The sequence below is a fragment of the Loa loa genome (assembly GCF_000183805.2).
Source record: "Loa loa unplaced genomic scaffold supercont3.281, whole genome shotgun sequence".
Taxonomy (NCBI): domain Eukaryota; kingdom Metazoa; phylum Nematoda; class Chromadorea; order Rhabditida; family Onchocercidae; genus Loa; species Loa loa.
This window is the reverse complement of record NW_018108461.1, coordinates 35,447-46,723: the sequence shown is the minus strand read 5'-3', so window position 1 is coordinate 46,723 and position 11,277 is coordinate 35,447. Positions and strand designations below refer to the sequence as shown.

The 11,277-nt window shown below is 31.4% G+C and overlaps 2 protein-coding genes across 2 annotated transcripts in view; both read left to right on the top strand.

Annotated features, from left to right (window-relative positions):
- LOAG_18376 (copper transporting ATPase) overlaps window positions 1–6,303 on the top strand; it is a gene marked incomplete at its 5' end in the record, with an annotated part of 9,680 nt that extends 3,377 nt beyond the window's left edge. The window contains 14 exons of the mRNA XM_020451036.1: window positions 80–287; window positions 427–559; window positions 956–1,080; window positions 1,225–1,350; window positions 1,862–2,047; window positions 2,273–2,455; window positions 2,585–2,771; window positions 3,169–3,330; window positions 3,527–3,738; window positions 4,206–4,340; window positions 4,599–4,716; window positions 5,145–5,253; window positions 5,499–5,711; window positions 6,212–6,303. Of these exons, the coding sequence (XP_020305219.1) occupies window positions 80–287; window positions 427–559; window positions 956–1,080; window positions 1,225–1,350; window positions 1,862–2,047; window positions 2,273–2,455; window positions 2,585–2,771; window positions 3,169–3,330; window positions 3,527–3,738; window positions 4,206–4,340; window positions 4,599–4,716; window positions 5,145–5,253; window positions 5,499–5,711; window positions 6,212–6,281 (2,167 nt within the window). The 3' untranslated portion in view covers window positions 6,282–6,303. The remainder of the gene's footprint in view (window positions 1–79; window positions 288–426; window positions 560–955; window positions 1,081–1,224; window positions 1,351–1,861; window positions 2,048–2,272; window positions 2,456–2,584; window positions 2,772–3,168; window positions 3,331–3,526; window positions 3,739–4,205; window positions 4,341–4,598; window positions 4,717–5,144; window positions 5,254–5,498; window positions 5,712–6,211) is intronic.
- Window positions 6,304–9,684: 3,381 nt separating this feature from the next.
- The window catches only part of LOAG_09007 (hypothetical protein), a gene marked incomplete at both ends in the record, with an annotated part of 1,754 nt that continues 161 nt past the window's right edge, over window positions 9,685–11,277 (top strand). The window contains 4 exons of the mRNA XM_020447841.1: window positions 9,685–9,777; window positions 9,880–10,062; window positions 10,346–10,561; window positions 11,050–11,232. Coding sequence (XP_020301968.1) covers window positions 9,685–9,777; window positions 9,880–10,062; window positions 10,346–10,561; window positions 11,050–11,232 — 675 coding nt within the window. The remainder of the gene's footprint in view (window positions 9,778–9,879; window positions 10,063–10,345; window positions 10,562–11,049; window positions 11,233–11,277) is intronic.

The following is an 11,277-nucleotide window of genomic DNA, read 5'->3' as shown; positions in this document are numbered from 1 at the left end:
TATAATATATAATATAATATATAATATAATATATAATATTATTTTCGTCAGCTCTGCCTTAAGTTTGCTCATATTTTAGTTGGCCAAGTAGTCCGATGACATTTTTCGATGTTACACCAATGCTTATAACATTCGTATCGTTAGGTCGATGGTTGGAGCATAAGGCAAAGGGTAAAACGTCAGAAGCTTTGAGTAAACTGATGTCACTGCAAGCAAGAGAAGCAGTATTAGTCACTCGAGATAACGATGGACGTGTTTTATCTGAGGAAAATATTAATGTCGAATTGGTCAGTTTTGATTTGAAAAGAAAAAAAAACATTCATTTCGATATACGTTAAGCATGTTTAAGCATATCTGATTATGTACTGAATGGAAACAAATGAAAGTGATAATGATTTGACTGTTTAATTTTCTGGATTTTTTCAGGTTCAAAGAGGTGATCTATTGAAAGTTGTTCCGGGTGCCAAAATTCCTGCTGATGGAATTGTTGTAGATGGTAAAAGTGCAGCAGATGAATCATTTGTAACTGGAGAATCGATGCCTGTTGTCAAGAGAGAAGGTCCTTCATTTCCATAACTCCTTCATTTCTGCTTTTTGTTTTTTCTTTTGCTGTAATGGCTCAAATTTCACGTGATCAAAGTCGCGGAACACTGAGAAGACTTTTTCTCACCTATTGACTGATATGATAACCGGGAAGGATGTCGCTATAAAGGAAATGAAAATGCGGGATTCCTGTATGAAACTTTAACACTTTAAATCTATTGTACATTAACAGGTAACGCAGACATGTAATGCAACAGTAAACCTTTAGCAGGAGTGGGATTTTCCGCCCTGCAGTTGGGTGATTATTGCGTTACTGATTTCATTGCTGTTTTTGTTTAAGCAGTAGCTATCACTTACTGCTGCCGATGAAACAGTAAGTATCATTTATTGTTGCTTAAATACTAGGTTCCAGGAAGCACAGTAATAGGTGGTTCCGTCAATCAACATGGGACATTGTTGATACAGACAACTCATGTTGGTCAGGAAACAACCTTGGCACAAATTGTACGTTTGGTTGGGGAAGCACAAACTTCTAAAGTTCGTTTTTTTAAAGGGATGTTTCATTTCTGTCTTGATAATGTTTCCAATTTTTGTTATATCTAAAACGATTAATTTCGCTATTTAATTACTCACTACTTCATCATTTTAATTTTTATTCCATGTAGTTTCATTTCTTTATAGGCGCCAATACAGCAAACAGCTGATCGAATAGCCGGCTTCTTTGTACCACTGGTCATTGGTTTAGCAACATTAACACTTGTTACCTGGATTATTCTTGGTTTCTACATTGTGGATATGGAGTATACGGTACAATTTTTTTTCTTTTCTGACATGTGAAATAAAAAATGTAGAATATCTGAATATGTTACAGTGAAACGTAACCATCATTAGTTTTTTAAAAACTATAACATTTGTGTCGAATATTTTGAAACGGAAATTTCAATATCAGTTTGCTAGAGGTTAATGTTACATTGAGGGTATTTTCTTCATACTGTGTTTGATTTGATGTTATTCTTTAACTGCGTCGAAACCTACTACGTTGTTCATATTACCGTTTGTTCATATCGTTCAAATTTTTCTCTTCGTTATAAAGAGAAGCATAAAGACTAACAAAACACTGATGTCCTGATGTATGAGTAAAATCTTATGGGGAGATTGTATTTCCCGGGTGATATAGATTATTTAAATAATCTATATGTTAAATTGCTGCTAGGGAATGTGTGATTTAAATTCTCAGGGAAGGCGTTGGTTTAAGATCCGTAGTTGTGGGCTGAGAAATATTTGAAAACTGGTAATTCTTTTCTTTTTTTCTTTTCAGGATCAAAGGACAAAGATGGAAATCATACTGAAGCGCGCTTTTGAAGCAGCCATCACAGTGTTAGCAATAGCATGTCCTTGTTCACTAGGCTTGGCAACACCGACAGCAGTGATGGTTGGTACAGGTATCGGTGCTGTTAATGGAATACTCATTAAAGGTGGTGAACCGTTAGAAATGGCCCATAGGGTAAGCACTAATTATTTCTTAAACCTCTTCCAATGATTTGGGATATTTGAGAATTGTAAGTTTTAGCAACTATTGAGTAAATGCATGGTCCATCTAAGCAAGAAATGAATTTTTTGAAACTTTCAACAACAATTAAAATGATTTCCTTCAGTGAAAACATTTGCATTTTATCTTTAGTCGTTTTTAAATATATATAGATAAGGAAAGTGAGTTTTAGTTTTCCAGATCACAACAGTTGTTATGGATAAAACTGGCACCGTAACCAAAGGTCGTCCACGAGTAGTAGTAATTCACACGTTGATTCTGGAAAATCATTTATCACTACTGAAATTATTCGCAGCCATTGGTTCGGCTGAATCAAACAGCGAGCATCCAATTGCAAATTCAATTACTTCTTTTGTAAAAGAAGTAAGTAATGTTAAATGAGTTTTTGTCAGAAAATCATAGAAAATTTCCAGTAAAACTTTTCTAAATTCTCATCTAAACCATCTTCTGATTCATACAATTCTTCTGCAGTTATGCATTTTTATATCATAGTGGTTAAATACGAAAGAATGGGCCACTGTGCGACGATTTCATGCATCAGCTGGAAATGGAATTGTTTGTGAAGTGCGAAAAATTGATGATATGTTGCATAGTACAGCACAAAAGGAGGGATCCCAGATTGATTCGATAATTAAATTAAACAGTGGTGATGTCAAGTTAATTAGGAACGAACATTACGGTAAGCTGTAGGATATTGCTTCCTTCAAGTACTTCAACATGCTAATCGCGTTCTGTTTTTGTTTTTCTTTTTGTTTTTATTTGTTTGTTTTTCTCTAAATCCTTTTAGTGGCAACTTCTGTACAAAATGATTCATCTTGCATTACGATTATAAGAGGAATTTTCCAGGCATTTGTAATTAATACCTTCATATATTGTTACAGGGAAGAAAAAAGAAAGGATTTGTTTTTATACATCACGTTGTATTAAAATATAAAGTTATCCGTACTATTTGTTCAATTATATTTTTGTTCAATAGAAAATATTCGATATCATTATTGCTACTTGAATTTTTGATTTTAAATTTTACTTCATGGTCTTTGTTGACTACAAGAAATTAGATTGCAATCTTTTTGCAGGTATTAATAGAGATATATTTAATGATAATAAGCCACTTCGAGTTGTAATCGGTAACGAACGATGGATGATGAAAAATGCAGTTCCAGTTGATGAATATGTTGGAAATCTTATTAAGGAGGAGCAGATAGCTGGTCACATATCTGTTATGTGTGCAATAAATGGTGGGGAAATATTTATAATTAATGAAATCTTCTCCTATGAATTTTTTCAAATTTGTAACTTTCAAATATTGATGTGAGATAGGTTAAATAAATAGGTATCGTTTAGAATTATCGGAGTACTTAGATAAAAGACACTGCAACGATATATTAGTATTAAAGTGATCACATAATGCATAATGTCGCTTTCATATTCCAGGTTACCTTGTCGCAATAATAAGTATCGCAGATATAGTGAAGGACGAAAGTGCTCTTGCTGTTTGGGCTCTGCAGCGTATGAATATCAGAGTAATACTCTTGACCGGTGATAATGCTCGTACTGCAGAGACAACCGCTAGACAAGTTGGTATCCGTGAAGTATTTGCTGAGGTTTTACCAAATCAAAAGCGAATAAAAATTGAACAGTTGCAGGTATTTTCTAAGCACTTTCTTGAAAAATAAATTTGAAAATAATGCTACTATTAATTTGTAAACTTAAAATTTAATAATAATTTTTGACCATATTAATAAGTTTTAAAACAAGTTTCGATGCTAATAGGTTTTAAAACAAGTTTCTGCGCTGGTATGTTATGTTGATATTGTAAGTGGTATGTTAGTTGGTTATCGAGAATTCGCTTTTCATCTTACTGCAACTTAAATTTCTTTCCTATTGCTTAAATCCTGTCCAAGCACTCCTCTTCAGTCTTCTTTTCAATTTCTTAGTAGTTTTTCCGCTATCTTTCATGTAAATATGGCTTTATATTTTTCTCTAAGATAATTTTTTTCAGTTTTATGGCATATGTATTAATGGGCTAATTGAAATCATTTAACATTAAGGTATATGTTCTTATATGGAATGCGAAAAAATATCATCTGGTTTTCCTTGTCCTCTATTTCAGGGAAGGAAAGAGCGGGTAGCGATGGTTGGTGATGGAATAAATGATAGTCCAGCTTTAGCTAGTGCTGATGTTGGCATTGCTATTGCAGCCGGTTCAGATGTTGCAATTGAAAGTGCAGGTATCGTCTTAGTTAAGGTAAAATTTTCAGTTAATTTTATTTTAGAACAGGATGTCGGTTGAGCATTATTCAGTTCATAGTATCTGTAATTAGGTGTATTTTCTGATTTTTTTTCTTACTAACTATTACTGTCTCTTACATATATTTGAATTGGGAGAAGTAGAAAGCCATTTTCGGAAAAATGCCAATTACCTTCATGAAAGCAGTGATTGATGAAACAAAATTGATTGATACAGGTAAGTATGTAACTGATTAGTGTTTTTACTGTCATGCAGAATGATCTTATTGATGTGGTAGCAGCGATTGATTTGTCGAAACGGACGACACGTCGTATACAACTTAATTTTTTATTCGCTGTACTATACAACATTATTGGTATCCCTGTCGCTGCCGGTTAGTTTTTCTTCCTTAGGTTTAGTTTTTTAATCTTGATAGGGATTACTTAGTTTAATTTATGATCTTATTGAACATGACTTAAAGAACATTTACGACTGAAAGGATATGAACGGCAAAAAGGCAAGGGAAAAAAGTAATAAATGTTGAATTGGAAATAAATTCAACAGCATCATTGAGTTATGAAAAGTTTTCAGATTTACTCTTAATTTAATGGTTTTATCGGTCTTCAAATTTGAAAATCATTAAAAAAGGCTTATTTGGAGGCCCAATATCTGTATTTTATCTCTGATCAGTTACTGAAATTAATTTTGAATTAGCTATCCTCATTGTGTGTGGATCGGTTTAATGTTTAAATCCTTGATAAAATTGAGAAGGTGTGGTTTGCTAATAGTATTCTGCCGTAAAATGTCAATCTAACATTTCAGGTGTTTTCATGCCTTGGGGTTTTGCAATTCAACCGTGGATGGCAGCAGCAGCAATGGCTTTATCGTCCGTCAGCGTTGTCGTTTCGTCCTTGCTACTAAGACTATATAGGCAAATAATTGATTTAATTACATTTCATCGTTCCCAATTTTATAAGTTTTCCGTCATGTTATAATTGATTTGTAAGTCAGTTGGCGTAGTCGCTTAATTTTGTCAGAATATTGAAGTGTATTAAAGAAAAAAAAAAATTGTACCCTTCGAAGCCAAAATTTTGGGCTTTTGCTTTAATTGGTTCTTTTTTTTATTGGCCAAATAGTCACTTATTTCTGGTGTGTACTTTAGAACATAACATTTAGGAAGCCAACTCAGCAAAGTTTGGCTTGTGCAGAGTTTTATAAACATCAAGCACGCCTAGCAATGGGTGATTGGCCGGTTGCTGTACATCGTGGTTTAGATGATTTTGCGGTAAGACGATCGTTATCGAAACTATCATTCAGTTCAATTATTTCAACAATAACCTCGATGTTCGATTCACAGCAGAGTATAAATCGTATTACACCATTCGATAGGTCTGTCAGTTAGTCTTGCAAATGATGAAAATATTTTATACATTTATTTTATTCATGTCATATTTCTTAAGGGTGACTTTAATTAAATTTTTACGTGATATTTCATAAGATGGCTTCAATTAAATTTATACATTTATTTTATTCATCTCATGTGTCTTAAGGTGGCTTAATTAATAGACTATTTTTTGCATTTAAAAATTGCACCAAGCTTTTTGTACCTTTGTTGCTTCTGAGTATGTCTTAGTTTTCCGGGTAATTTTATCATAAGTTTCGCGTTTTTTATGTCCGTTGAATATGGTGAATAATTCCAAGGATATCTTCTTTTTTAAAGTAATTAAGAATAGTGATATGGGTACTTTCCGAATAAAAGCTATGAATATCGTGGCTTCTTCACATTGATTTTAATATAGATTTTTGTGCTGTTAGAAACTCTTTCATTCTATAATTATATTTGTTATTTGAAGAAATGATAACTGACAGTAGTTATGAAATATTTTTAGAAAACTTTTGCTTCAACGTAAGTCAACCGCTGGTTCACTGGACTCACCGAACACTGCACTTATTATCTAAAACTTCTACCCTCATTGCTTCTGTTGTCTATTCGTTATGTCGTAATCTGCTAATTTTCCTTCATGAATGATACGTTTTTTTTGGATGTGAAATCCAAAATAAAATCGGCGGAAATTATCAGATAATAATTTGACAGTGGACTTCGATCACTGTAGCTGCGCCAGGGATTTACCCTCGTTTGCAAAACAAATCAATTAAAATTCCAAAAATACGAAATGTGGTATTCTTAAGTGGTGCTGTGATCGACTCTTACGGTTCCATTTGTTTCCTGATAATAGGGAATAATCAGGAATTAGCTATCGAAAGTTTCCAGTTATTTGCTTTTAAGTTATATAGCATTAGTTGCAACTCTCTGATGAAACATTGTCAATTTATTTCATATTTTTGGAAATGAATATACCTTACTCTGCCTTAATGTCACTCTACTACTGTTATTCCCGCATTACGCGAGACTTATCGGAATATCCGGAAAGGAGTTTGAAATACAGTTGAAAAATGTCCGGTGAATGTTGGAATCTATTTTTAAAAAAGAATTATGTGAAATTCCATGTTCCATACCTATCTTAATTTGCATTTCATTTAATCGTTCCTATAATCATTTTGCTAAAGCCTGTCATATCCACATTATAGCCATTCTATTACAATTTATCATATCCGCATATAGTCGTTCTACTACAGTCTCCCTCTCATACATATCCACAATGGCTTAATCAATTTCACTGCTAACTGCAATTGATTTTTTCTCGAGTTGTGATTGATCGCATTTCCTGATTTTTTAATTTCACTTTTTCTTTTCATTTGAAATTCATTTATTTGCATATTTTATGTATTCAGCTGAAGCTTTGTTCACTGTAATATTTGGTATTTAATTTAGATCCTCAAAATTTATTTAAGACTAATCCAACTTTATAGCATTTATTTATGTAACGCATCTTATTTATTCATTTATAGTGTGCCATCTATATATTTCACTTTCACTGATTGTATTCCATTTCGGCATTTCTTTTGTGTGATAGTTTTGCGGGAAAAGATATAATTTTATCTCAGTGACCGAATTCCTAGTTTGAGTGTTGTTGTATAAGCCTATCATTTAGATCATAACAACCGGTCTAGTTTTACTTACTAGTCCAAAATTTGGCGCATTTGTGTGACATGACTGACTTATTTACTTTTTGGCTGAAATTTAAATTTATATCTTTGTAACTTTATTTTGAAAAATTAAGACTTGAAGTGTGAAATAAAAGATCTTTGTTTAACTTTAAAATTTCCAATATCTGCATATGTGTGATATATTCCAAATGACAGGCATTGATGTTGACTCTATCAAATTGAAATGATCTGGAAACATACAAATTTCACCATCTATGATATTCAGTGGTTTCTCAGTTCTGTTTGAAATTTCCTTGTGTCTTTTTATCTTTTCAGGTTTCATTTATCAGCATTTTTTTTTTGCTGAATGAGATTTTTTGCTATCACCTTTGCTAGTTTTTTTTTCTGTATTTTTTACACATTCCTGAAGGCAATGATTAAATAATTACTTCCATGTACTATTTCGTCTATTTTGCTGCTTCAATGTGAACATGATGATACATCCTTAATTAAGAATCATATCTTCCCCTCATAAACATTTCCATTTGGTTAACTTTTACAAAACATGTTTTTCATTTATGTCATATCTGTGTTATTGCTTCAGTGGTACACACAAGTTTTCTGTAGTTTCTCTCTATTTCATTTCATTATGCGACAATGTCATAGAATATAATTTAAATGTTAATCCAGGTCTGTGATGAAATTAAAAAATATTTGAGTTTAAAATTGCATTCATTTGAGATATCCTTACGCAATCGCAGTATGACATGAAGTTACATAAGAACTTCGGTCACATTTATGATTTTGGTTTTCAGTTAGAATTTTGATGATTATCATTGTTGGAGACTTTTACTGGTTCAAATCTTTTACTTGATCTACATTAGACCATCGCTGACCTGTTTGCACTGTTGAGTATTGACCGGTTATTATAAGATGGTGCTTTTTTCGTTTTGTTTGCAGCCATCGGTATATCAGAACAGTTATTTTATAATTTAATATAATTCTTAGTAATTATCGCAAATTACAATTTGGTTTTTCCGTTTTTTGCTTCAACATCATAACACTTTCCAGAATTCCCTCTATATATTATCTGCTATTATAATAGCAATTTAGTATTGAGAGGATGGAAAAGAGAGCTTTCAAAAGCACAGACAACTGTGGTCCAGGATGAAATTTCCTTTGAGGTGTTATTCTGTTTCGAGCTGGAATTTCAAATTTGTTAGAATTCGAAAGGTGAAGATTGTTCGAGCATTTAGATACAAAAAGGCCTTAAATGTAAAATAAACTGTAGTTTAATTTTGAACACCAAAGATATCTTTGCAAGATATTAAATCCAGAAATCAGAATCATGAAACCAGTTCTAAAACTTGTTGTTAACGAGGGAGATAAATCTCAAGTACAGTTGAGGATTTCTGTAGAAGGGAAATAATTTACTGAGAAATTCTTTTGGAAAACAGGAAAAACGGGTATACTCACTTGAACTTTGAATGATGGTAGTGCGAACAACAGTAGTGTAAATGGTCGTTCTTTCCGGTATTTTCGTAGTGGATGATATAATTTCTTTTTCAGGTAATCCTTTGCTGCAAAATGTTGTGTTGGCACAGGTCTTCATATTACTATAAGTAAAGAAAAATGAGCAAAACTTTCAAAATAGTAGAATCACATGACTTCATGTAGCCGTCAGAATATTTCAGGATCAGCAATGCTTTTGGCTATTTGATCGTTAAAGAAAACATAGCTAAAACAAATAAGGAGGCTTATGAACTCCGAAAAAATCTCTATCGCTTCCACCTGTTTCATACAACTCCTACCATTGTATTTTCATCTTTTTCTTGAGATTAACAAATTTTAATTTCGTCCATGAGATTGAAAGCTTTTCTGTTCCGGAACAATCAAACCAGTTAATTAAATTAAAATGAAAGCTAACAAGTGAAGGGATTAATGGAGTAAGATCAAAAAAAAGCAAGAAAGGAATTACGCATTTCGGTGATTGTTGATGCAAATGCACGAATAGATATAACGTTTGCTACGTTGACAAGCAAATTTGTCATAGAATTCACAGTTAAAATTTCGTGGATATTCATAAGCACTATTACAGAGGACCGGACTAAACTCCTCACCTAAGTCAACACAACGTCGAAATTCGTCAACATCTGTAAAAAAAAAAAAAAGGAAAATGTGAAAGTTTTGCAAAAATTTCAGTAAAGTTTTGATTAATTTTCATTAATTACCAAAATTTCATTCATTAATCAAATATTTATCAATTATTTGTAATTAAAGGAAAAAAAAATTTCTTTTTTCTTACTTTTAGGAAATGGATCAACAGATTAAATTTCATAAAATACATGGATTTTATGATATCTTAATGGTGAATAATATTATCGAAGGAATATATTGTCTTGTTCAGGTTTAAATAATTTTTAACTTTTTTTCTACATTTGATCGATTGTATTAAATTGATGAGGCTTTTTTTTTTTCTGTAATTACTAGAAAAGGTAACTTTTTATAGACATCCGGTTTGGGTGGCTTACGACATAATACGGTTGTTATTGCATGGCCTGATGAATGGGCTGAATCACATGAAATTACTGTTTGTCAACGTTTCGTTAGCACGCTACGTGCAGCGGATGCTGCAGATTGTGCAATATTGGTACCAAAAAATGTGAAAATATTTCCATCTTCACAGGTTAAAGTACGTCTGTTATATTTTATATATTTTTACATTTCCATGTATTTTTTCAATCTTTATCATACCATTTTTACCGAATATAAAATAAAGATGTTGTTGATTGTTGAAGAAGAAATTGAAATACTACATTTTAAATTTTGAATTTTGATTTTGAATTCGAAATAATTTAATAGTTTTAAAATTTCTTTATTTTAAAATAACATATGAAAAATTTCGGTTTGTTTTTCTTTGATTATTAGACGACGATTCTCTTTTAATTTTCTTTCTTTCTTTTTTTTTTTTTCAGCTACATGGTTATTTAGATGTTTGGTGGATTGTACATGATGGTGGTTTATTAATGCTTTTACCTTTTCTTCTAAAACAAAATAAAACTTGGCGTAACACACGTCTAAGATTATTTACAATTGCTCAAATGGATGATAATACATTCAATATGAAGAAAGATTTGGAAACATTTTTATATCATTTACGAATTGAAGCACAAGTTTTCGTCATTGAATTGGTTAATGTTTTAAAAATTCTCATTAATTTTATTCAATTTATTTCATTCCTGAATAAACAATGAATGAATTAGATAGGTATAGCTTATTAGCTTTAAATATCATAATTAATATCAATTAATTAGCATATTTAAGTCATAGTATATCATAATCAGAAAATATGACACATACAATAATTGAATAAGTATTCTGATGAAATTAATAATAAATTATCGAATTTCTCATATCATTTCTTATATTGTATTTCGTTCATTTCACTTTCGTTATGATATACCTGAACTTTTTTTTTCTTTTTTTTTTTTGATTAACCAATCTTTAGAAGATATTTACTGATTTTGTAATATTTGCTAAATAAAACCTTTGAATTTCCATTATAATTTTCTTTTTTTTTTTTGTTCTTTACCTTCCAAACTATTATTTCTAATTTTCACATTCTCAAATTTTTGCCCGTAATTTTTACCAATCAATTTGTTTTTTCCTTTTTTTGCAGCCAGATTCAGATATTTCGGAATATACATATGAACGAACAATGAAAATGGAGGAAAGGGTACGATTGTTGAAAGATATGCAACTTGGTGAGAAAAAATTGGATATTCAGTCAGCTGTTGTTGAAGCGGCTCGTGAAAGGAAATTATCACGTATCAGTGAAGAGGATCAATTGTTGCATGTCAAAGTTTGTGAAATTTTTATTCTTTTAAAAGATAAGAAAAGAAAAGAA